Source organism: Phycodurus eques, chromosome 5 (genome assembly GCF_024500275.1).
Source record: "Phycodurus eques isolate BA_2022a chromosome 5, UOR_Pequ_1.1, whole genome shotgun sequence".
In the NCBI taxonomy this organism is placed as follows: domain Eukaryota; kingdom Metazoa; phylum Chordata; class Actinopteri; order Syngnathiformes; family Syngnathidae; genus Phycodurus; species Phycodurus eques.
In genome coordinates this window covers 7,727,497-7,754,428 of record NC_084529.1, presented here as the reverse complement: position 1 = coordinate 7,754,428, position 26,932 = coordinate 7,727,497, and the positions used below count along the sequence as shown (strand labels likewise).

The 26,932-nt window shown below is 45.0% G+C and overlaps 1 protein-coding gene across 1 annotated transcript; it reads left to right on the top strand.

Moving 5' to 3' along the window:
• Positions 1 to 224: 224 nt before the first annotated feature.
• Positions 225 to 26,765, top strand: snrkb (SNF related kinase b). The gene is made up of 5 exons (XM_061677343.1): positions 225 to 371; positions 1,327 to 1,629; positions 1,755 to 2,149; positions 20,137 to 20,278; positions 25,217 to 26,765. The coding sequence occupies exons 2-5, from the start codon at positions 1,409 to 1,411 to the stop codon at positions 26,199 to 26,201; spliced, it is 1,743 nt and encodes a 580-aa protein (XP_061533327.1). The 5' UTR covers positions 225 to 371; positions 1,327 to 1,408; the 3' UTR covers positions 26,202 to 26,765.
• Positions 26,766 to 26,932: the final 167 nt, after the last annotated feature.

The following is a 26,932-nucleotide window of genomic DNA, read 5'->3' as shown; positions in this document are numbered from 1 at the left end:
GTCCCAGATGAGGGAAAAAAAGTGCAGCCCATTTATAGATTTTTAGATGGGAAAAATACCCCTCCAGCCCCACCCCCCCACCCCCGCAGCCCCTATTTGCACTTCTTTGGTGCTTGAACACATTGCGTGCACGTGCCTGGTTTTATCGCATACGAGTCGGTTACAAGTGAAAGAAAAAAAAAAACACTGCCGCCCTCTCATTGGCTCCCCAGCCCAGTGAGGAGGTGAGCGGGGGAGTGTGCACGCGGAGACAACATGGAGCTGAGTGAAGGCAGCGGAGGGGTCGTCGTGGTTCCTTTTTTAAGTTCGGCGTGCGGCAGCGAGTTGGACCCCCGCGGGTTGAGGCTCGCGGGATGTTAGCGCCGACGACGGTAAGTCGCGCGGCGTCGTTACTGTCATTTCCGCCGCGGCGGGCGTCCTTTGCTAGTACCGCGTTCGTTCGTTCGTTATGGCGGATGTGTCCAAAAAGTCGGGACCGCAGTTGCGGGGCCGGCCGAGTGAGAACAGCTGGCCGAGGACACGGTTAATACTGCGCCTATTAACACGACGAGGCCTTGCATTTTAGCCAGAGCGACGCCGGCGGCGGGTGGCGACGAGGAGACGTTCGCGTGCGAAAGGAAACAGCGGTAACAGAAGCATGACAGACGCTGATGTCAGACGGACTTGTTACCCTCGGGAAAGATCGCACGATGACGTCATCCGCGCGAATGGCACATTCGGACATTGTTTGCAGAGCGGACATGAGACCAAACGCTCGGGCAATGCATTAAGGTTTCCTATTACGATATCGATCAGGCGTGCCATTTGTGCAGGGTGAGTGAAATTTAAGAAAGCACAACGCCGTTTGCTCGTTCCACACGAGACAATGGGAAATGTTGGCATTTCTAGCGAGACATGTTTACTACTGTACTTTATTTCCACTCTTATTTCAATTGTGTTCAGTGGGCCATTTTGTTTCATCTGGTGTATGTTAGGATTAGGTAGTGGCAGCCTCTCAGTGTTTTGTTTTCCCATAATGACAAAACATGTTGGGGCATTAACCACAAAATGACAGTATGTTTTTAATGTCTGATGTGCTTTGCCTCTAAACGACTGACTAAGTCACACAGACAACACACAGTCTACATGATTATAAAAAATAAAAACCTCGACAACGACGACCTCTTTTTTTAATTCTTTCAGATCGTCACCAAATTTTGAAGATGTATTTGATTGACTGGCCCAGGGCAGTAAATATACTGCTGCTTGATGCAAAATATATAACATAAGAAAATGTGTTTCTCATCTTATTGTTTTTTTATTTTATTTTATTCTTTGCACTGCTAGGCAACCCACATGCAGTAAGGATTTTTAGCAAACCCCTGTTCTTCCAACTTCCATACATTTTAAAAACCTTTTTGATGTCAACATGGAGTGCGGAGAGAACATCCCGGCCCAAGACGAGCACCTCAAATCGGACCGCTTGAATCTCAGCGGACTGTACCATGTGGGTCGGACCTTGGGAAGGGGCCACTATGCGGTGGTCAAGCTGGCTCGCCATGTCAACACTGGGCAGCTGGTTGCTATCAAAATGATTGACAAGACCAAACTTGATGTCATGGCAACAAGCCACCTCTTACAGGAAGTCAGGTATAGAGTTCTTTGAATTACAGACGGTCAACAGATTTCTGTTATGTAAGAGTTTCATGACCCAAAGCATCTTTATGTAACATTTGGATGTTAGACAATGCATTATTTATTTCTACTCTTTTCAGATGTATGAGGCGAGTGCAGCATCCCAACGTGGTCCGCCTTTATGAGGTCATCGACACACCCACCACCCTTTACCTGGTCATGGAGCTGGCAGAAGGGGGCGACCTGTACGACTACATCCTTCGCCATGAGACTGGCGTTGCTGAGGGCACCGCCAAACGCCATTTTGCCCAGATTGTGCGTGCCGTGGCGTACTGCCATGAGCTTCACGTGGTGCACCGAGACCTGAAGCCAGAGAATGTGGTGTTCTTTCCACAACAGGGGGCAGTGAAACTGACAGACTTTGGCTTCAGTAACTTATTCAAACCTGGGACAATGTTGGCCACCAGCTGTGGATCCCTGGCATATTCCGCACCTGAGATTCTGCTGGGAGAAGAGTATGATGCACCAGCTGTGGGTAAGACTCTTTTAAAAGTCTTATTATGTATAAATACACTAGACCTTTTGTGGTACACTAATCGTTTATCGTATGGGGGACGTTTCAGACCACCCCCGCAACAGACAAAATCCGAGAAATAGCGACCAAGTATTTATTGTATTATTTGAATATATATTAAAGCTTCATGCATACACTCATCACATCCTCACATTCTACACCACAGTTACTGTGACGTTCAACGTGTACCTGCCTTTAAAAGGCGGGTCTGGCTTTTTGAGCGACTTGGAAGTGAACGTATGAGGACGTACAGATGGCTGGTTGTTTACTAGCTTTAGCCACTTTGTGTGCAGAATGATGGCGTCAATTGAAGCCGTCGTCAACAGGTCGTCTAAGAATATGCTTGTCTTTACTGTATTTTGTTAGGGTTTGTTCAATAAAGTGATTACAAGATCACCAACAGCTGTTTCTACTCTCCCTCTATCCAAACCACTTGTTATGGATTACAATTCATTATAACTAGCGGGGTGGTAAAATTAATTCAATTAGCTAACAATGTTTACTTTACCCCAGACATACAGTTGTGTAACTTCAGCATGTTGTACTTTCCCAAACTTTGGACATGCTCTATCTTTAAAGCAATCTTTCCTACTGGCTTGCAATTATCGCTACTTGAGTTAGTAGTAACAGTCTGTGTGGAAAAGTAATCACCGTAAAATCTGGTGATATACCGAATAATCTGTGATAGAAGTACTATTAAAATTTTTTTAAAATAATCCGCAATGCACTGAACCCGCAAAAAGTGAACCGCGATTTAACGAGGGACAACTGTTTTGGAGACTTCGGGAGACGTATTGCAATACTCCTTTGTTCCATGTCTTAGCTTTGCTACTGAATCACAGAATCACCCCAGTAAACGGTGACATGTGAACCGGTGTTTGACAAGTGTAAGTGTGCTGTAATTCTTGGTCCTTTCAATAGTTTGACTGAAGTATATCAAAAACCTTAATCTCAACCTCACCCATTTTTTTGACAACGCACGGAAAAAATCACTGAGCCTGCCTGAGCACTAAGAAGAATTTCTGCACCAATGTCTGAATGTAGTAAAGCAGAAGAGTGCGACATCTGAGAGAGATAATGGAGAATAGTGGACAATTCTTTGATGTGTTGGTCAAGAATCACAATGGGTTCCAGTTTCATTCTTTTCCTAATAACATCACACCTCCTCTCTGTGTCTGTCTTTGTAAAAGAGCCCTTCTGACCCTCCGTCTATGTTCCTTCTCAATGGCTCATGTCCTAAATCGGGAGTTCTCGTACTATTTGTCCTTTCACATTCATCTGCTTATGTGGTTGTGTGTAACATGTACGTTGCGAGTATGTGTGTGTCTGCAAAGGATTAGCGTGTGTATCTGGGTCAGTCTCAGCAAGCCAGCCAACTGGGCACGTTCTGCAGTGGAGCCAAACACTGCAGCAAGTGTAAGTGTGTGCCTTCTCTGTATTTCTCATCTTGTGGGAACATTTTGTGTGTACTCGTCTCACTTTTCGTTGACAAGAAATGGATGTCCAAGTGATTTAAGAACAGTCGGGGTTCCAATCTGTCCGTTGGGCCTTACTTGTGTGTAATGTGTACGTTCTCCCTGTGCTTGTGTAGGTTCCTTCTAGGCCTTTCACAATACTTTTTTTTTGTTTTTTAAGATAATGTATTGTCCCCAGCGGCACGGTGGTCAACTGGTTATCACGTCTTCCTCACAGTTCTGAGGACCCGGGTTCAGGTCCGCCTTTGCCTGTGTGGAGTTTGCATGTTCTCCTCGTGCCTGTGTGGGTTTTTCCTGGGTACTCCGGTTTCCTACCACGTCCCAAAAACATGCATGGTAGGGTTACTTGAAGACGCTAAATTGCCCGTAGGTGTGAGTGTGAATAGTTGTTTCGTTCTATGTGCTCTGCGATTGGTTGGCGATCATATCAGGGTGTACCCCATCTCTCGCCCAGTCGGCTGGGATAGGCTACAGCACGCCCTTGACCCACGTGAGGATCAGCGGTTCATAAAATGGATGGCTATTGGCCCCAAAACTGTCACGAAAAATAATCCCTCTGAAATCATGAAAAGTAAGGCCCACCCTTATTTTCTTATTTTATTTTATGCTCTTAAATCAGTATTGTTGTTGTTTATAATAATTTCCTTTTTTTGTTTCTCTATTAAATTGTTTATCTTTACTCAGTGATATGGATCCCCCTGAATCTGAAATAAAGAATAAACAGCTGCAAGACAAGCCTGGTTTACATGGAGCCTTCTATTCCAATTATAATTGGTTTAGAAGCCGAAACCAAATTAAAATGCTCTGTATAAACACCTCAATCGCAATAAACAGGTCGGTTTCACAGAATATTCCTTTTGCCAAACTGATCAGAAGTAAATTTTCACCCTGGATGCCGTCATTCTGAATAGAGCTGGGAAAAGCTCTGTTTGCGCATGCTTTGTCTTCACGTAAATGTACGGTAACGTCATTGTTTACGCACAGTGTAAATATGCCGGCTCCCGACGGAGTTGGAGCTCGGCAAGAGTGCACTGGTCTGCCGGCGTTCCATGTACCCACTACGCTAATGCTACAGCTGTCCAACTCGCTCACCGTGTGATCCGCACGCTGGCTCACCGCAACAATGACAATTTATGGAGTCTGAAAAAATTATTGCGGCCATTTTATTTATCGAACGATAATTTGATTTAGTAATTATCGTGACAGGCTTAGTTTCATCTGTTCTCCTACTTCCACCAGGGTAGAAAATGGATAGATGGATGGAATGAATGTACATTGCAACATATACATTGACTGAGAGACAGAACCGCAGTATGTCTGCTACATATAGGAAGATGCTGATTATTGCTAAGATGTCCTACATCCATTTGAAGACCCATTGAAACATGTAAGGTCAAACACAAAATAAATGGGTCAGTTTTTGTCATACCTACTGTTGCTGATTATTGTTCTCCGTTTGAGTAATCTCACTTGATCAAGCCTTTTCTAACATTCCAAACAACAAAATAACTAAAGTTTGTGTGATTATTGCTGATATCGGATCAGACCGATATCGGTATCGACCAAAACTCAAGGCTGCATTTTTGATATCGGATCGGAAGTGAATAAGTTTGATCGGGACAGCCTTAGTGAAAACAAACACTCTTTGATACTTTAAACTTTGATAACAACGCTGGACTGAACTACTATTGGTACACAGCTGAAGTCTGACTGCTTTGAATGTGTGTGGGGCCAGATCCAGCCTGCCACATCATTTTATGTGGCCCGCGTAAGCATATCATGTGCTTCGACTTAATGTTTTTTGCTAAAATGGCAAATTGTATAGTTAACTGAATAGTTAAACAACTTATCACTTGCTTTTGATTTGAAAACTAGTTATTAATTTTTTTTTGTCAAACTGTACTTTTATATGGGTTCACAGTCATAACGGCCCTCCGAGGGAAACCATAACTAGGATATGGCCCGCAACAGAAATGAGTTTGACACCCCACCGTCATGTAACTTCCTGTGTAAATTGTTCTTTTCTCATGTCATCTTTGATATCCGTTGTTGAGGGCTGCTCCTTTTGGCATACTGTCATACTGAGTCACAAAAAGAAAAGCATACAGTGCGTAGTGAAACCAATAGTGCTCGATGAACTGCGATCTGTGTGTAGTGTTTAGTGGAGAGTTGCAAATGTTACGTAACGATCGTATTTTGTTAATCACCGAATACTGACTCGTTACGGCCATAACACTGATTGTTCCGGATATCGGGGCAGAAAAAAAATCCAGCATCTGACACCATGACAAAAATAGAGGGGGGAAAAAAAACGCTCAGGGGCACACTGTTTTATTGCATCGCATTGTAACTCACAAATCATTGCTTCCATGGTAGCGAATAAGCTGAACTTCGCTTCTTTGTATCTTTTACATTACAACGAAGCGAGAGCAGGGGATAGGAAATACAGAAGAACATGATACTAATTGCTGAGCTGTCGTTTCATGAAGTAGAAAAACACCTAAATAAGTGATTGGGTGATGCAGTACACTTGTCACATCGAGAGTAATCAATTTTGAACAACAAAATAACAGGCCAATTAATACGTGTCTGGAGATATAAATGTAAAATAATTCACGACTTTACAAGACGCCCTCTGAACGAATTAATTCGTCACTGGAGATGTCATCTGAGTACGGGGTCAGGTTAAAAATTATTATTATTATGCATTTGTATTATATTTACCGCAGTAACTGTCCCGCGGTAATGTTCTTGACTAAATTTTGCAAATATGGAAATTTTGACAAATTGTTCTGGAAGTGAATTTCTATAGGTTAGCAGGTCTGATACTGTATTTAAATAGAAGGTCAGAAAAAAACTATATAGATATTACAACAGAATTGGGCATTTGGATCTGCAATGTAAAAACCCAACGTCAGTTTTGTCAAGATTATCCCCCCATCAAACGCTATAGTGTGTGCTGAGAAATCAAATAAAAACTAGCCACAGAATAAATATATATAATATATATATATATAGTGTTATGTATAAACCTAGGTGGTGGCTCTAAAATGTGGATAAATGAAGAACATGCATACATATTTGTGCAAGAGCTTTTTTTCCCTCTTTTCTTATTTCCGTTCTACTCTAACATGACTTGGTTGTTATGGTGACTAGGCCATCACTTTTATAGAAATGTGTCGTATGCACACACACGCACACACACACACTCTAATGCTAATCTCAAGCTACATGAAAGGTCTATCAGTGATATCCTCTGAGATGATTAAAGTGATCTGTACAGACATTAAAAGGTCTAGTGTTTAATTCAAAGCATTACCGTCAGTGCTGAATGAAGTCTTGTCATGTGTGTTCTCTTTAAATATCACGTGTGCTTGTAATGGCAGAGGGCTTAGTAGTTAGCACTGTTGTCACACAGCAAGAAGGTTCCAGTTTGTAAACGTGATTGGGAATGGTTTTCTGTCTCTTTGTCAGTCTTGTGATTGACATGATGGCTGGAGTCCAAGGTGTGCCCTACCTTGGACTCCAGCCATCTCTGTCCCTGCAAATAAGCTCAATCGAAAAGATGATGATGATGATTATGATGAATAACAAACACAGGCTAGTCCTCAGGGCCTTCTGTTGTTGACAAAGATAAACATAGCTTCCGGTTACATAATATTTTCCCATTACTTTGGTTTCGGTACAGATTAAATGTAGTCTAAAAAGGATGTGCTTTACTTGGTGCCTCTGCTTTTTATTAGGGCCCCAACCGATTAATCAGCCGAACTGAGCCCTTTTCAAATGTATTTATTTATCCATCCATCCATTTTCTTTCGCTTATCCAAGGTAGAGTCACGGGGGCAGCAGCTCCAGCAGGGATGCCCAGCCGGGAGACATAGTCTCCAGCGTGTCTTGGGTCGTCCCTGGGGTCTCCTTCGTGTGGGACGTGCCCAGAACACCTCACCAGGGAGGCGTCCAGGAAGCATCCTAATCAGATGCCCGAGCCACCTCATCTGGCTTCACTCAATGTGGAGGAGCAGCGGCTCTACTCTGAGCTCCTTATTTATTCATTCATTTATTTATTTTTGTATGCATTTATTTGTTTATTTATATTTACTCATTAACACATTACAGTATAGGATAAAGATAATGACATTCAAACAAACAATATATAATACAGCACGCTCAAAGCTTTATGATTAGTACAAATATTGGACCTCGGTCACCGTTCCCCCCCCTCTGGAGTCACGCCTAGAGGTGGGGCTCAATGGCAAACGCCTGGTGGCCTGGCCTGCACCCATGGAGAACGGCCGGGCACAGTCCAAAAGGGTAACGTGGGTCCCCCTTCCCCATGGGCTCACCACCTGTGGGAGGGGCCATAGGGGTCGGGTGCAATGTGAGCTGGGCGGTGGCCAAAGGCAGGGACCTTGGTGATCCGATCCCTGGCTACAGAAGCTGGCTCTAGTGACATGGAATGTCACCTCTCTGGCAGGGAAGGAGCCCGAGCTGGTGTGGGAGGTCGAGAAGTTCTGACTAGATATAGACTGGCTCGCCTCCACACACGGCTTGGGCTCTGGGAACAGTCCTCTTGAGAGGGGTTGGACTCTCGTCCACTCTGGAGTTGCACACGGTGAGAGGTGTCGAGGAGGTGTGGGTATACTTATTGCCTCCGCCCCGCCACCCCCAGGTGGGAGGGGCGTGTTGGGAGCGGCGTGATTGGAAGGAACGCCCCCCCCCCAGATCAGAACACTTTGTGGTGTTCTTTTATTGGACTCCTGTGCTCATCACGGATTGTCCATAACAAACACCATTTCAAGCACAAGGGTGTCCATATGGGCATTTGGCACCAGGACACCCTAGGTCACAGTTCGATAATCGACTTTGTGGTCGTGTCATTGGACTTGCGACGTTGTGAGCCGTTGGGGAGAATACTTCGAAGACCACCTCAATTCCACCGACACGCCTTCCCATGAGGGAGCAGAGTCTGGGTTCTCTGAGGCGGGCTCTCCTATCTCAGGGGTTGAGGTCACCGAGGTGGTTAAAAAGCTCCATGGTGGCAAGGCCAAGGGGGTGGATGAGATTCGCCCGGAGTTCCTCAAGGATCTGGATGTTGTAGGGCTGTCCTGGTTGACACGCCTCTGCAACATCGCGTGGACATTGGGGACAGTGCCTCTGGATTGGCAGACTGAGGTGGTGGTCCCCCTTTTTAAGAAGGGGGACCGGAGGGTATGTTCCAACTACAGGGGGATCACACTCCTCAGCCTCCCTGGTAAGGTCTATTCAGGGGTGCTGGAGAGGAGGGTCCGTCGGGAAGTTGAATCTCAGATTCAGGAGGAGCAGTGTGGTTTTTGTCCTGGCCGTGGAACAGTGGACCAGCTCTTCACTCTTGGCGGGGTCCTCGAGGCTGCATGGAAGTTCGTCCAACCAGTCTACATGTGTTTTGTGGACTTGGAGAATGCGTTCGACCGTGTCCCTCTTGGAGTCCTGTGTGGGGTGCTTCGGGAGTACGGGGTACCGAACCCCCTGATACGGGCTGTTCGATCCCTGTACGACCGGTGTCAGAGTTTGGTCCGCATATCTGGCAGTAAGTCGGACTCGTTTCCAGTGAGGGTTGGACTCCGTCAAGGCTGCCCTTTGTCACCGATTCTGTTCATAACGTTTATGGACAGAATTTCTAAGCGCAACCGAGGCTTATAGGGGGTCCTGCATTGCATCTCTGCTTTTGTAGATGATGTGGTTCTGTTGGCTTCATCAGGCCGTGATCTCTAACTCTCACTGGAGCGGTTCGCAGCAGAGTGTGAAGCGGCTGGGATGAGAATCAGGACCTCCAAATCTGAGGCCGTGGTCCTCATTCGGAAAAGGTTGGAGTGCCCTCTCCGGGCCAGGGATGAGATCCTTCCCCAAGTGGAGGAGTTCAAATATATTGGGTTCTTGTTCACGGGTGAGGGAAGAATGGAACAGGAGATCGACAAGCGGATCGGTGCAGAGTCTGCAGTGATGCAGACTTTGTGTCGGTCCGTTGTGGTGAAGAATGAGCTAAGCCGAAAGGCGAAGCTCTCAATTTACAGGTTGATCTACGTTCCTACCCTCACCTATGGTCATGAGCTGTGGGTCGTGACCGAAAGAACAAGATCCCGGATACAAGGGGCTGAAATGAGTTTCCTCCGCAGGGTGGCCGGGCTCTTCCTTAGAGATGGGGTGAGAAGCTCGGTTATCCGGGAGGGGATCAGAGTAGAGCCGCTGCTCCTCTGCATTGAGAGGAGCCAGATGAGGTGGCTCGGCCATCTGTTTAGGATGCCTCCAGGACGCCTCCCTGGTGAGATGTTCCGGGCACGTCCCAACAGGAGGAGATACTGTCTCTCGGCTTGCCCAGGTACGCCTTAGGATCCCCTCGGAAGAGCTGGAGGAAGTGGCTATGGAGAGGGAAGTCTGGGTTTCCCTGGTAAAGCTACTGCCCCCGTGACCTGACCTTGGATAAGCGGTAGAAAATGGATAGATGGTCAGAGGAGAAAGATTTAAAAAATTTTTTGACAACTCAAGAACCCCTTTACAAACCACATCTGCAATTTCAAAGTGATTATATGGCAGATATACAGCAGGTAAATCGATAAATATGATGCAGAATGTGCCTTCTGCTTTTTGCATCCCGTGCCTTCCAGTATGTGGTAAGGCATCACTTCATGACTGTGAAAATAACGGTGTAGAAGAAATGTGATATAACATTAAAGGGCATCATGCGTAACTTACAGTCGGTACGGAAAGTATTCAGACCCCCTTAAATGTTTCACGCTGTTACATTGCAGCATTTGCTAAAATCAGTAAATTATTTTATTCCCCCCCCCGCATGAATGTAGACACAGTTCCCCATATTGACAGAAAAAAACGAAAAAACGGAATTGTTGAAATTCCGTTTTTATATCACACAGCCATTAGTATTCAGACCCTTTGCTGTGACACTCATATTTAACTCTGGTGCTGTCCATTTCTTCTGATCGTCCTTGAGATGGTTCTACACCTTCATTGGAGTTCAGCTGTGTTTGATTATACTGATTGGACTTGATTAGGAAAGCCACACACCTGTCTATATAGAACCTTACAGCTCACAGTGCATGTCAGAGCATCATGTCATGAGAATCATGAGGTCAAAGGAACTGCTTGAAGAGCTCAGATCCACAGTTCTGGCCAAGGTTACAAAGAAATTCTGCTGCACTTAAGGTTCCTAAGAGCACAGTGGCCTCCATAATCCGTCCGGCCAAACTGAGCAATAGGGGGAGAAGAGCCTTGGTGAGAGAGGTAAAGAATAACCCAAAGATCACTGTGGCTGAGCTCCAGGGATGCAATCGGAAGATGGGAGAAAGTTCGAGAAAGTCCACCATCACTGCAGCCCTCCACCAGTTGGGGCTTTATGGCACGACGGAAGCCCCTCTGACGCATGAAAGCCCGCATGGAGTTTGCTAAAAAAGAAAAAATAAAAGCACCTTAAGGACTCCAAGATGGTGAGAAATAGGATTCTCTGGTCTGGTGAGACCAAGATAGAGCCTTTTGGCTTTAATTCTAACCGGTATGTGTGAAGAAAACCAGGCACTGCTCATCACCTGTCCAATACAGTTCCATCAGTAAAGCATGGTGGTGGCAGCTGCAGGGACAGGACGATTGGTTGCAATCGAAGGAAAGATGAATCTGGCCAAGTACAGGGATATCCTGGACGAAAACCTTCTCCAGAGTGCTCAGGACCTCAGACTGGACCGAAGGTTCACCTTCCAGCAAGACAATGACCCTAAGCACACAGCTAAAATAACTAAGGAGTGGCTTCAGAACAACTCCATGACTGTTCTTGAATGGCCAAGCCAGAGCCCTGACTTAAACCCAATTAAGCATCTCTGGAGAGACCTGAAAATGGCTGCCCACCAACGTTCACCATTCAACCTGGCAGAACTGGAGAGGATCTTCAAGGAGGAATGGCAGATGATCTTCAAATCCAGGTGTGAAAAACTCGTTGCATCATTCCCAAAAAGCCTGTATTAGCTCAAAAGGGTGCTTCTACTAAATACTGATCAAAGGGTCTGAATACTTATGGCTGTGTGATATTTCAGTTTTTTTTTTAAATAAATCTGCAAAAATGTCAACAATTTTGTTTTTTTTCTGTCAATATGGGGTGTTGTATATACATTAATGAGGGGGGGAAAAGCATACAAAATACAATGATTTGCAAATCATGTTCAACCTATATTTAATTGAATACACTACAAAGACTGTATTTAATCTTCAAATTGATAAACTTTGTTGTTTTTAGCAAATAATCATTAACTTAGAATTTTATGGCTGAAACACATTCCAAAAAAGCTGGGACAGGGTCATGTTTACGACTGTGTTACATCACCTTTACTTTTAACAACATTCAATAAACATTTTGGAACTGAGGACACTAATTGTTGAAGCTTTGCAGGTGGAATTATTTCCCATTCTTGCTTGATGTACAGCTTCAGCTGTGCAACAGTCCGAGGGCTCCGTCATATTGTGCCACACATTTTCAATGGGAGACAGGTCTGGACTGCAGGTAGGCCAGTCGCGTACCCACACTCTTTTACAACGAAGCCACGCTGTTGTAACACATGCCGAATGTGATTTGGTATTGTCTTGCTGAAATAAGCAGGGGCATCCATGAAAAAGACATTGCTTGGATGGGAGCATGTTTCTCCAAAACCTGTATGTATCTTTCAGCATTAATGGTGCCTTCACAGATGTGTAAGTTACCCATCCCATTGGCACTAACACAGCCCATACCATCACAGATGCTGGCTTTTGAACTTTGCATCCATAACAGTCCGGATGGTTATTTTCCTCTTTGGCCCGGAGGACACAATGTCCACCATTTCCAAAAACAATTTGAAATCTGGACTCGTCTGATCACAGAACACTTTTCCACTTTGCATCAGTCCATCTTAGATGAGCTCGGGCCCAGAGAAGCCGGCGGAGTTTCTGGATGTTGTTGATAAATGGCTTTTCTTTTGCATAGTAGAGTTTAAAGTTGCACTTACGGATGTAGCGCCGAACTGTATTTACTGACATGGGTTTTCTGAAGTGTTCCTGAGCCCATGTGGTGATATCCTTTACACATTGATGGCGGTTTTTGATGCAGTGCCGCCTGAGGGATCGAAGGTCACGGGCATTCAATGTTGGTTTTCGGCCTTGCTGCTGACATGCAGTGATTTCTCCAGATTCTCTGAACCTTTTGATGATGATATAGAACGTAGATGATGAAATCCCTAAATCCTTGCAATTGTACGTTGGGGAACATTGCCCTTAAAGTGTTCGACTATTTTCTCACGCACTTGTTCACAAAGAGGTGAACCTCGCCCCATCTTTGCTTGTGAATGACTGAGCAATTCAGGGAAGCTCCTTTTATACCCAGACATGGCACCCACCTGTTCCCAATTAGCCTGTTCACCTGTGGGATGCTCCAACAGGTCTTTGATGAGCATTCCTCAACTTTCTCAGTCTTTTTCAGAATCAGAATCAGAATCAGAATCATCTTTATTTGCCAAGTATGTCCAAAACACACAAGGAATTTGTCTCCGGTAGTTGGAGCCGCTCTAGTACAACAAACAGTCAATTTACAGAACACTTTGGGGACATAAAGACATTGACAAAAAACAATTGTGCAAAAAGATGCAGAGTCCTCTAGCACTTAGAGCAGTTCGAACGACTTTTGCAACCTGTCCCAGCTTTTTTGGAACGTGTTGCAGCTATAAAATTCCAAGTTAATGATAATTTGCTAAAAACAATAAAGTTTATCAGTTTGAACATTAAATGTCTTATCTTTGTAATGTATTCAATTAAATATAGCTCGAACATGATTTGCAAACCATTGTATTCTGTTTTTATTTGTTTAACACAACATCCCAACTTAATTGTAATTTGGATTATAATTCATATCTTTGAAGTTGTAAGCATCAAGGACCCAAAAATGTTATTTTATTAATTATTTAGTTTATAAATGAATTGGTGAATTAATTGGTTGTCAGAATATTTTTTCTGCAAAATATCGGAATCACCATCGGCCTGATAAAATCCAAGGCCATACTTTTTATTTCCTTTTTTTTTTTTTGGGTCGTCGTGAGCAGACTGAGGTTATGAATACAAGCACTAAAGACAACGATTGGGTGTAAGGAAGATGATTTATATCCACAACCATAAAATATTAAATGGGAATGGGACTTGGAACATATTTCCTTGATCAGTGAATCTGAAAAATACTGTTTTATATAAATGTTAAATAATAAGGCCAGGGCATATTTTTCCAAGATTCCAAGCTAAACCTCATCATCGAACTGCACGATTATGGCCAAAATAATAATCACGATTATTTTGATCCATCCATTCATTTTCTTCCGCTTATCCGAGGACGGGCCGTGGGGGCAGTAGCTTTAGCAAGGAAGCAAAGACTTCCCTCTTCCCAGCCACTTCATCGAGCTCTTCCGGGGGGGGATCCTTAGGCGTTCCCAGGCCAGCTAGGAGACGTAGTCTCTCCAGCGTGGCCGGTGTCTCCTCCGTTCCAGTGAGAGATGGGACGTGCCCGGAGCACCTCACCAGGGAGGCGTCCAGGTGGCATTCTAATCAGCCACCTCATCTGACTCCTCTCAATACGGAGGAGCAGTGGCTCTACTCTGAGCCCCTCCCGGATGACGGAGCTTCTCACCCTATCTCTAAGGGAGAGCCCAGACACCTTACGGAGGATACTCATTTTGTCCGCGTGTATCCGGGATCTTGTTCTTTCTGTCACGACCCACAGCTCATGACCATAGGTGAGGGTAGGAACGTAGATCAACCTGTAAATTGAGAGCTTCGCCTTTCGGCTTAGCTCATTCTTCACCAGAACTGACCGATACAAATTCCGCATCACTGCAGACGCAGCACTGATCTGCCTGTTAATCTCCCGTTCCATTCTTCCCTCACTTGTGAACAAGACCCCAGATACTTGAACTCCTCTACTTGGGGCAGGATCTCCATCACCATGGTCTCAGATTTAAAGGTGCTGATTTTCATCCCAACCGCTTCACACTCTGCTGCGAACCGTTCCAGTGAGAGTTGAAGATCACGGAGAGGACTGGTACCGGAGCGCAAACCGTGTGTCGAGCCGAGCCCAACTATATCTCGTCGGAACATCTCAACATCACCCACCAGCTTGTGCTCCTTCCCTGCCAGAGAGGTTATGTTCCTCGTCCCTAGATCCAGTTACTGTAAGCGGGGATCAGATCGTCAAGGTCCCTGCGTTCGTCCACTGCCCAACTCACACTGCACCCGACCCATATGGCCCCTCCAACAGGTGGTGAGCCCATGGGAAGGGGTACCCACGTCACCAGACGCTCTCCTTTGAGCCCCACCTCCAGGCATGGCTCCAGATTGGGGCCCCGGTGACCCGCGTCCGGGCAAGGGAAAACATTTTCCAATGTGTTTATGCATCATAAAGGTTCTGAGCCGTGCTTTGTCTGATTCGTCACCTAGGACCTGTTTGCCATGGGTGACCCTGCCAGGGGAATAAAGCCCCAGACAACTTAGCTCCAAGGATCATTGGGTCTAGGGTTGAGCATCATTTGAATTTGAGTGATTCCGGTTCCAAACAATTCTAGATTCTGATTCTTTTAGGGGGCTTGGTCAAAAAGTTTGCATGGCTTAAATAAAGGTTGTCCAAATTATGAACATCCATTTTCGTAGCAGCCCGCAGCATAGACTTAAATTAACATTTGACTCGGGGTTCTTTATATCCAGTATCAAACCTATGAACTAAAAGGCAACGTGTGTGGAACTAACCGAATTGACATAATATTCATTAATTAATGTTTCAGCTAAAAGTTAAATATAGCATTGTTAAAATAGTTATTTGGGACTGTTTCATCACATCAAATGGTTTATATGTGCAAGTTTTAACTTCCTGTTTTAAGCTTGTAACGTTGTATTTTGAAGGGTACGCACTGGAACTCAGCATTTTGACAGGAAAAGTAACTTCACATGGCACCAGTGATGTACATATTTTTTTTCAATAGATGGAACCAAATGCTATAAAACGCTAATTCCTTTCCCGATTTTCATGGATGAGGCACAAGGTGAGTGTTTGTGATACTGTGAGACAGCGTTTATGTGAATTTTGTCCCAATTCATTATTCATATATAATGTTGCTACGGTGAAGTTATAGCTCAATGATAAGCTTTTTTTCTGTGATCGGTGCTTACATTGGTTTGAAGACTTAAAATACATCCTAAAAACCATCAGTGCAAAAGTGCTCCCAATCGCTTACCTTGTTAGCTGTCTCAGTGTTGGCATAGACGAATTTTATTGTTTCACTCACCCAGTTGACTGAGAGTTGACTTCACTGAAGCACCGCGTAGGCTGAGGCTTGGAGCCCGTCCGACGCTACACATCGTGAAAGCCTCCTTTGCACAATATAATCTTATTCAAAGTGTTGCACTGAGGCGACTGGTCATTCCTTTTAAAAAAGTTACACTTTTGTTCGCCGCCGTTGGGCACAAGCACATCTTTGTGCGGGTTCTTCTGCGTTGGTTTTTGCCACTTCTTCTGGATGGGCGGAGTGTCGGCATCAAAACTGTTAACCGAATTTTTTTTAATTTGAATGATTCCGGGAGAAACTGAATTTTTTTATTTTTTTTTTTGTGTGTAATAATTAACGTCTTTGTTACGTTAAATGGTGGTGTCGCTTCTGTGTATCTAAACAGTGGTTCTTGGAAAGTATACCTTTATTTAGCTGTCACATTTAAGGTTGCTTTACATTGTACTGTTTTTTTATTTATATATTATTTTATGAACCCATCACTTAAGGTAGTGTGTGAAAGAATGACCTCTTGCTCAATTCCTATACCAGAGCATGCCAAACTAGGCGTGAACTGTTTAAAGGTAATTTACATATTAGCAATTAGGGAGTGGAACATGTCAACCTAATGTATAATCAGTCAGATCTTAGCATTACGTTGACATTGATCACGTATTCCGACAGTAAAGCAGTGAGTTGCACATTCGGAGAAAGCTATGAAGTGTTGGTTATTCAGTGGTTGGTCAAAGGAGCAAGTCTTTTCAAGTCAATGGGTTCAAGTCCAATGTGAGTTAAAGGTCTTCTAGCATATTGTCAAGTCGTAATTGTCAAGTCATAAAATTTATGACTCGAATCCAAGATGTGACTATATTATTATTATTATACTCAATAGACAAAAAGTATTAAGATGAAGCAATTAAAAAATTGTTAGGGGTTGGACTGGACCTGTTAGTTCCCCCTAAATGCTCCCCTTAATTTATCAGCATACTATTCCACAGAAATGTAATTTATTGGGCCCCGTTGGCCATCGACTCGTGACCTCACATGCTCTTCTGGGACAACTGGCAAAAAATACCCCAGCTCCATATTTCCGTCCTTATTTGCTTTCTGTTGTATAATTGCCAAGGCCAACCGATACCATTTCCCATAAATTGCTTTGGCGTCATCTCAGCAAGTGTGACATAACTTGTTTCTCTGTTCTCGGGTGCGATGTAACAGGGAATCACACATGAGAAACAAACCGCTGGAAATTATCCATTTTAGAACACTGTAGATAAAGAAACCTTTTGTCTGTTTTTAGATCATGCTGTGCGCTGCTCCACTGTTTGTATCAACAAGGTCCGACCCAACACACAGTCTGATTCGGTCTGTATTATGACAAAAATGCCCCCCGCCCCCAGAAATCCCAACAAATTGGTCTCGTTCGTGGGGTTTTATTCTAGATCCTAGGGCTAAGTGTCATCCAGTTTATCTCTAGTTACGGAGTTTCCAACTTAGTATGGAAGGTCTGCTTCAGACAGTCGTGCTTGAAATTTGAAAGACATGGGCTTTTATTAGCCAGTGTCTTTCACTGTCAAGTTGCACTATGGGGTAGTATGAGGCAACTCATAGTTTTTGCGTGCTGCAATGATGCACCAGTTATTAGCAAGTACTGTCATTTTTATTTTCAATTATTGAATGGCCATAATTAAGTCGCTATAATGTACTAAAACATGGCAGAAGTACAGTGAGTCATTTTTGTCATCTTGAATTCCAGCATTAAGCAATATTTCTAAGTACTGTAGTATAAACATATGGTTTCTTTAAAGATGGATAATTAAGCTGAAACCCAGTCTAATTTGAGCGTGGATAGCTATCAGTAATATTGAAAATCTCAATAATAGTGTCATATCGGTTTATTCCTAGTCTTGAGTGCTCAGCAGGCTACTAATGGCGGCTACCGTATGTACAGTATGTGATATTTCCTAGTTAGGCCACGGAGTACTGTACTTTTCCCAGCTCTCAACCCTGTTGCATAAGTGATCTCTAAACAGAGACGAGAATGACTGTGTACATTGTGCGGAGATGACTGAGAGCGGTTGTGTGGACTGTAATGATGGACAATGGCTGTATGTTTATTACAAACGGGAGTGCTGTGTGTGCAGGTGCATGGATGATTGAACCACACTGTTTTCCATTTTTATATCGATACATTAAAGTCAAAATCAATGTATCATTAACAATGTATGAATGAATTTCACTTTTATTTGAAAATGTTCCTAATTTCCACCATGAGGACAAAGCAAAAAAAAAAAAACCTCTTAAAAAAACAGGACATGATTTCAAATTGACAGTGCGGAAAATGTTGCACCTCTAGTGTCTCGCCAACTTCCCTCACCAATTTTCTTTTTGACCGCCCATACATTTTGGAGGAATGTCTTGTTTTAGCTCTGTTTTTCCATCCATACATCCATTTTCTATGCCGCTTATACTCACTAGGGATGTAGGTGAGCTGCGCCAAGAAGTGGGGTACAGCCAAACGCAGGGCACAAAAACATTCCGATTCATATTCATACCTACGGACAATTTAGAGTCTTCAATTAACCTACCTCGCAAGTTTTTGAATTTAAGCACAGTTAATCGATTAGGAACATGGCCACCTGTCCAAATACAGCGGTACCTCAAAATCTGAATGCTCCAAAGGTTATAAACGTTGGATACATTATAATAGTGTACTGCAGTCACAGGATCTCAGTTCAGCCATTGTACAAGGATTAACTGTCTGTTTTGCTGGTGTATATTCCAAAAGATGCCGCGAGTATCACCCGCCGACTAGCTAATTATTATTATTAAGTGTTGTCACTTAAAAAGAAAAAAAAAATCAAAGGTAGGGTGTATTATTGATTTGATTGATGTCTTACAGTGATTAATGTCATACACTTGTGTGACAAGAAAAAAAAGAATGGATTCTGAGAATTGCGGCCTACAGAGTGCTCGCAAAACACTTTTGTCCTGTTACTGCACATGCACTAAGAACGAAGACTTTGATATTGTGACAGTCAACCACAGAGAGCATCAACATTTTGCCTTCTCTTTGACATATTTCAAAATGCTTGAATGACACGCTTTATTTATTGGTTTCTTTTTCTCTGCCACATTGGACAAAACTATTCTCTCTGTTTTCTGCCTGATCTGCATCATCAAATCTAACTCGAGATGGACGAGTAGCGATACCAGGTATTGGTATCAGGCCGATACTGGCCTTATTTCAAAGTATGGGGTACTCATGAAGGCTGTCGATACCAGCCACCAATACTTACAATGCGAAAAAGAGTAAGTTCCCCTGGTCAGTAGTTACTGACCAGGCTACACTGCGGCAGTTTGGCACATCGGCAAATCATCATGTGCGTCAGAAAGAAACAGAGTCTCAATTATACATTTAAATTTTATGTATCAAAAGTACTAGTCATATGGGTACTTGGTATCACTATCGGTGAGTACTCGAGGGAATACTTATCCTGGTATTGGTCTGAAAAAAAGTGGTATCCAACATCCCTAAGTCTAACCATAATTTTCTCAGCCTTTCATAAGCTGAAGCGTTTGCACAGGGAAGGACATGCTTGACCACTTCCTGCATTTTACTGTTTGTGGAAACAAAAGTAACCTTGAAAGAGAAATGTCATGACAAGTCACGTTGTATGACTGTTTTGTTAAGAAATTCGGGCTTTGTCAGGCTTGACGTGCAGTGAGCTCTTATTTGCTAAAGAGGGACAGAAAACAAAGAGCAAAAGAAAGATCATTCTCAAAATAGCGCAACATCACGACAGGCACGCTCCTATGCGTGTGTGTGCGTGCGTGTCTATAAATCACTCCCTGTGTTCTTGTCTGGCTGTGGTGTGTGTGTGTGTGTGTGCGTGCGTGCGTGTGTGCGTGTGCGCGCGTGTGTGCGTGTAAAATGAGAGGCGGTGGAAGGAAGGAAAGGGAGGGAGCCCACAGGAGGAAATACACTGTCAGCACCAGGAAGCATGCATGTGTACCTGTTTGTCTGTGGGTAAGGGTCAGAAGTCAAGAGTACCAAAAAGCTTCAACACAGACGTCACATTCGCTTTCCTCTTATTTCAGGGTGCATTCAAAGCTTTATGTCTAACTGCGTGTATATTTATCCTGTTGCTTTTGTGTGTCGCAGATATCTGGTCTCTGGGGGTGATCTTATATATGTTAGTGTGTGGGGTTCCTCCCTTCCAGGAGGCCAACGACAGTGAGACTCTGGTAATGATTCTGGATTGTCGTTACTCCATCCCGGACCACGTCTCAAGTGACTGCAGAGAGTAAGTAGACACGCACGACGGTCACGTTAACGCATTCGGTCAACTGTCCTCTTTCGCCACCGCCGAAGGAAAACGACCCCATTCAATGCAACACCATCTTATCCTCATCGCTGCACTACATTTATTACTGACGGCCTACTAAATTTTGCTCGACTAGATGTGTCACCCTGTGTTAAATAGCCAGTGACCGTAAAAGCAGCTCATTAGTTTCAGCAAATAATTTTTGTGCTTCACTTGGGCTGCACACAGACAAGCTTCATTAAACACTCAGCAGTCACTCGCCTTTACTAGCCAGCAAGATTTCGTTGGTCAGTGACATTGTGTCTTTTACATTTGAGCTGCAATTTAGCATTCTTTGGGACACATGAAGGAAATGGTTTCATGGGTGTCTAGAAACTGCGATTGGCCTCTCACCCAAAGTCTGCTGGGATAGGCTCCAGCTCACCCGTGACCCCAGCGACGATAAGCGGGGAAGAAAGTGGATGGATGGAAGAGTCAATTGGACCTATTGTAAGATTCCTCTAGTAAAGATAAGCCAACTAAACAAAATTATCTAAACACAGTGCTTCGAAAATTTATTTATAGACCACCTCTTAATGTGAAGTTTATGCAAAAGTCAACCTAAATTAAAAACACTGATGATTGCACAAATGTTTTTCTTTCTTTCTGTATTTGTCATTACACCAGTATGTAGACGTTCTTAAATAGAACTATTTAAATTATTGTTATCCATTAATTTTGAAAATCTCTCTGATGTTTGATGTTGCTCTATAGTCAGTTACAGTACTTGCATCCGTGAACAGAAACGTGTTTTATCCGATCAATGTTATTCTTGACTCATTTGTGACTTACTGGTGAATTTGGGTCTAAAAGTGTTCAGAATAGTATAACGCTGAGAGCTCACTGAAATTGAAAGAGTCTGTATAAAAACACTTCATGATATTGGATGGACTCGTCCCGTTTTTATCACATCTGGTCTCGTGGTTCTCAAAAGTCTTGCACCAAGTACCACCTCAAAAAATACTTGGATCTCCAAATACCACCTTTATGACTAATGTTAAAATGCAGTAACGTCCATCCATCAATCTTCTACCGCTTATCCGAGGTCGGGTCGCGGGGGCAGTAGCTTTAGCAGGGACGCCCAGACTTCCCTTTCCCCAGCCACTCCTTCCAGCTCTTCCGGGGGGATCCCGAGGCGTTCCCAGGCCAGCCGAAGGATGTAGTCTCTCCAGCGTGTCCTGGGTCGTCCCCGGGCTCCCCGTGGGATGTGCCCAGAACACCTCACCAGTGAGGCGTCCGGGAGGCACCCGAATCGGATGCCCCAGCCACCTCATCTGGCTCCTCTCGATGTGAAGGAGCAACTGCTCTACTCTGAGATCCTCCCGGTTGACCGAGCTTCTCACCCTATCGCTAAGGGATAACCCGGACACCCTGCGGAGGAAACTCATTTCGGCCGCTTGTATCCGGGATCTGGTTCTTTCGGTCACGACCCACAGCTCGTGACCATAGGTGAGGGTAGGAATGTAGATCGACCGGTAAATCGAGAGCTTCGCCTTGCGGCTTAGCTCCTTCTTTACCTCAACGGATCGATACAAAGTCCACATCACTGCAGACGCTGCACCGATCCGCCTGTCGATCTCCCGTTCCATTCTTCCCTCACTCGTGAACAAGATCCCAAGATACTTGAACTCCTCCACTTGGAGCAGGATCTCATCCCCGATCTGGAGAGGGCACGCCACCCTTTTCTGACTGAGGACCATGGTCTCAGGTTTGGAGGTGCTGATTCTCATCCCAGCCGCTTCACACTCTGCTGCGAACTGCTCCAATGAGAGTTGGAGGTCACTGCTTGATGAAGCCAACAGAACCACATCATCTGCAAAAAGCAGAGATGCAATACTGAGGCCACCAAACCGGACCCCCTCTGCGCCTAGAAATTCTGTCCATAAAGGTTATGAACAGAATCTGTGACAAAGGGCAGCCTTGGCGGAGTCCAACCCTCACCGGAAACGAGTCCGACTTACTGCCGGATATGCGAGTCCGACTTACTGCCGGATATGCGGACCAAACTCTGACTCCGGTCAGCCCGTATCAGAGGGTTCGGTACCCCATACTCCAGAAGCACCCCCTACAGGTCTTTCTCCATGGCCTCACCGAACTCCTCCCATGCCTGAGTTTTTGCTTCAGCGACCACCAAAGCTGCATTCCGCTTGGCCAGCCGGTACCCATCAGCTGCCTCAGGAGTCCCACAGGCCAAAAAGGCCCGATAGGACTCCTTCTTCAGCTTGAGGGCATCCCTCACCATTGGTGTCCACCAACGGGTTCGGGGATTGCCACCACGACAGGCACCGACCACCTTACGGCCACAGCTCCGGTTGGCCGCCTCAGCAATGGAGGCGCCCAACATGGTCCACTCGGACTTGATGTCCCCCGCCTCCCCCGGAACATGAGCAAAATTTTCCTGGAGGTGGGTGTTGAAACTCCTTCTGACAGGGGATTCCGCCAGACGTTCCCAGCAGACCCTCACAATACGTTTGGGCCTGCCATGTCGGACCGGCATCTTCCCCCACCATCGGAGCCAACTCACCACCAGGTGGTGATCAGTTGACAGCTCCACCCCTCTCTTTACCCGAGTGTCCAAGAAATGCGGCCACAAGTCCGATAACACGACCACAAATAACAGAACACCGCTCGGGTTCTGATCGGGGGGCCGTTCCTCCCAATCACGCCCTTCCAGGTCTCACTGTCATTGCCCACGTGAGCATTGAAGTCCCCCAGCAGAACGATGGAATCCCCAGCGGGAGCGCTCTCCAGCACCCCCTCCAAGGACTCCAAAAAGGGTGGGTACTCTTAACTGATGTTTGGTGCATAGGCACAAATAACAGTCAGGACCCGTCACCCCACCTGAAGGCGGAGGGAGGCTTCCCTCTCGTCCACCGGGGTGAACCCCAACGTACAGGCGCCGAGCCGGGGAGCAATAAGTATACCCACACCTGCTCAGCACCTCTCACTGTGAGCAACTCCAGAGTGGAAGAGAGTCCAACCCCTCTTGAGGGGACTGGTACCAGAGCCCAAGCTGTGCGTGGAGGTGAGTCCGACTATATCTAGTTGGAACTTCTCGACCTCACACACCAGCTCGGGCCCCTTCCCTGCCAGAGAGGTGACATTTCACATCCCTAGAGTCAGCTTCTGTAGCCGGGGATCGGATCGCCAAGGTCACCGCCTTCGGCCACCGCCCAACTCTCATTGCACCCGACCCCTATGGTGGTGAGCCCATGGGAAGGGGGACCCACGTTACCCTTTTGGGCTGTGCCCGGCCGGGCCCCATGGGTGCAGGCCCGGCCACCATATGTTGCTGATGTAATAATAATGACAACTTAAACATGTGGTTGCCACCCTTTGTTCTGGTTCTTTCAGACTTCTGTTATCTTTAGAATTCTAGGGACCCGTGTGCTCTTGGTGCCAGTCAAAGAATGTTTGGATTCCAATCTTGAGAAAGAGAAATGGATCTTGCATAAATTAATAAAGCACTTAGTTTAATGAATAAATAAGAATCCAGTATTGCATATAAACATTGTCCTCATTCAGACATGGGAATGAAAACAGAGTAGTGGCTGTGAAAAAGATATATGGTGCTAAAATCAGTCTAATAACTGTCATTTGTGGGTGTGTTTTTATGATAATTTCTTTGTGAAACTTTTGCTCCTGGGGGGCAATGCAAATGTAACCTACATCCTTCTCATCATATAACAATATTATGTGTTCTTTGCAAGTGTCTTTTCATTTATTTTTCCGTCGTGTAAGCATAAATGTTGCCAGCCCAGCGGCTGGTGGTTTGACCACAAACACTGCGGCATATCTGATCCGATCCAACGCGATCTGCGATCACATGGTCGCATGATGGCTCGTTTGAACAGAACAGTACAACCTTCGGGATATTCATAACAGACCTCATGAGTTTGTGTCTGGTCCATGAGAAATGGTGATAACATTTTTGCATTCATGGCAGATGAACAGATTGTACTATATATAAACAGCAAATCTTCATCCATCATGGGGGTTTTGTTCCTGTCGGAAGGGAAATCTGCGAAGTAGCGACAAATGATTTATTATGACTCGATAACTGCATTTCAGTGCCAATTTGTGAAACTGCACTTTGGAGAGAGGTGCAGGTATTTTAATTGTCCACTTGAGATCGCTATACACGCACACAACGCAAGCACATGCCTACTGGGCATGGCCTCATTTGAATGAGTGAACAGCCCATGTGGACATACTGTGAACAGGCAATTTCCTGCCTTTACCATTTGCACCGTTTCTCACACTCGCGGTCCTGGCAATGTAGTCAGCAAAAAAAGCATCATGAGTACCCAGAATGTATTGCGGTGACGTTTTAAACCCCAATACTGTAGTTGTAGAAAATCAAGCTATTGCTCTTTACTTGCATTTGTTCCTGTCAATATTGTTATGAGTGTGTGCATTATCTATTGGTATTTGTGAATGTATTGACTAAAACTCTGACTGTGGCTTGTGTTTTAAGCAGGTAATGTGCCAGTACTAACTAAGGTTTGTTTTTCTGCAAACAACAAGAACCCAGTTGAGTTTCTGTGCATCATTGGTGCCACATTTGAATCAATTAACCTGGTAAAGCTGACTCTATACTGTAAGATGATGTGCAGCTAAGAAATTGTACTACGCTAAACTTTTAGAAAAATCTGCAATGCACTGACTCTGCAATAAATTAACCACCATATATATCGAGGGATTACTGGAAGGCAATAAAAAATAATAATAATAATTTGGACCACCTTGGGAAAATACTCAAATTTCTTACAGCTAACTGTAGTAATTTTCAATTAAATTAAAAAATGCACTTCATATGAATGACTGACAGTTGTTTCCCATTTTCAGTGTGTTCTATCATTCTCTTGTCCTATTCAGTCTGATCTCCAGGATGCTCCAGAGAGATCCGTCACTGCGAGCGTCGCTGCAGCAGATTGAGGCTCACCACTGGTTGCAGGGACTGGACAGTGTGCTGCTCAGCCCAGAGGCCCCTCCCCATTGGCTGTCGGGGGCCCTCTCGTCCACTTCGCCGCTCTCTCGAATGGTCGAGTGCGGCGACCTGCTGGCCGCCAAGGCGAAGTCCTTGCCCGCGCCGCGGCAGGTCAACCTCGGCTACTCGCTTCACCCGCCGCCCGCCGACGAACCTCGCGTAACTAAGAATCTCCCAGCTCTCCTGCAGATCTGCGAGGAGGAGGAGGAAGAAGAAGAAGAGGAGAGCAACCTGGCCAAAGAGTGTGAAGGTTTGTTGTCGTTGACTGTAACTGAGCCAGAGAAGGAAACTGAGGTCGCGCTTGAAGGAGCAGACGACCAAGAGGAAAGGAAGGAAAAGCGAGGAATCCCGGAGGAGATGATGGAAGAAGGAGCGGAGGTGGAGATTGACCACACGCACAGCGCATGTGTGATTTCATACCAACCACTGGGTCACATAGACAATCTCGTTAGTTGTGCGCCCGAGTCCCCCGCTTCGTGCGAGGCGGAGGCCGCTTTGAGGGTGCCCTGCTGCCAGGGCTGGACGGAGCCCACCGGCCCGGAGACTGAACCAAACAACAACTTCAACAAACCCGCCGCCTGCGTGACACCCAAGAAACAAAAGACAGGCCGCGGGGGGAAGAAGGACCAGAGGACAGACACGGGCGCGAGGGACGACTTTGTGACGGACAGATCCCAATCCCGCAGCGCAACGGGGTCCTGGGACGAAGCCGCCGCCAGGACGGAGCCGACGGGGAAACGGCACAGCCTCAAACTGCGTGAGCGCCTTTTCCAGCTGCCTCTGTGTGAGAAAGCGTTGGCCTTCAACATCCCAACAAACAACAAGGCCAAGATCCTCCCTCTGGCTCAGTACAACTGTTGCCATGTGCTCTAAATGACACACACTCCCAGCTGACTGAGCGTGGCTACAGGAAGTGCAGCAGAAAACCCAATTTGAAGTTCCAGTTTGTCGACAGCACGGTGGCGTCAGTGGAGTTCATCATCACCCACTCTGCTGTTTTGTGAAGGACTTCCCAACCAAACAATGACTGTAGCAAGCACACTGTACAAGAGAAGAAGGCTTCACAGAAAGAAAAGCACTTGTTTCTTCTTCTTCCGTCTGCACAACCCGCTTCTCTGGTTACAAACCTCTTCATATACGCTCAGAGACTGTTACAATATGTTAATATATGCTATATGCTATAATATGCCTCAGACTGAGATGATTGTATCATTCTCTGTCCTGTTAATGTTCCGTCCTTTGATCACACGCCCGAATCGCTTGTGTGCTGCAGAAACACAAACTGTTACCAAGAAGGTTTGTTCTTTCTTATCAAAACTCATCCGATCGCACTTAAAATAACTCTTCACCTAAAAAAGTAAAAAAAAAATTTAAGCTCATTTTTACTTGACATAAGTTTAAAAATTAAAAAAAAAAAAAAAAATGTCAGTGGACTAAGGAAAAAAAATATATATTTGAAGTGCAATCAGTTAAGTTTTGATGAAATAATACAATTATTCTTGGTAAGATGTTGAGTTTTTACAGTGTGCTTTTGGGAAGTGCAGGTGTGTTGCTCATCATCATGAGAACCGTGTGACTTGCTGCGCATGCAGTTACTGTTATTT

Coding starts and splice junctions, on each gene's coding strand:
- snrkb (XM_061677343.1), top strand. CDS start 1,409: ATGGAGTGCGGAGAGAACATCCCGGCCCAAGACGAGCACCTCAAATCG. Junction 1,630..1,754: donor CACCTCTTACAGGAAGTCAG/GTATAGAGTTCT, acceptor TACTCTTTTCAG/ATGTATGAGGCGAGTGCAGC. Junction 20,279..25,216: donor GTCTCAAGTGACTGCAGAGA/GTAAGTAGACAC, acceptor TGTCCTATTCAG/TCTGATCTCCAGGATGCTCC.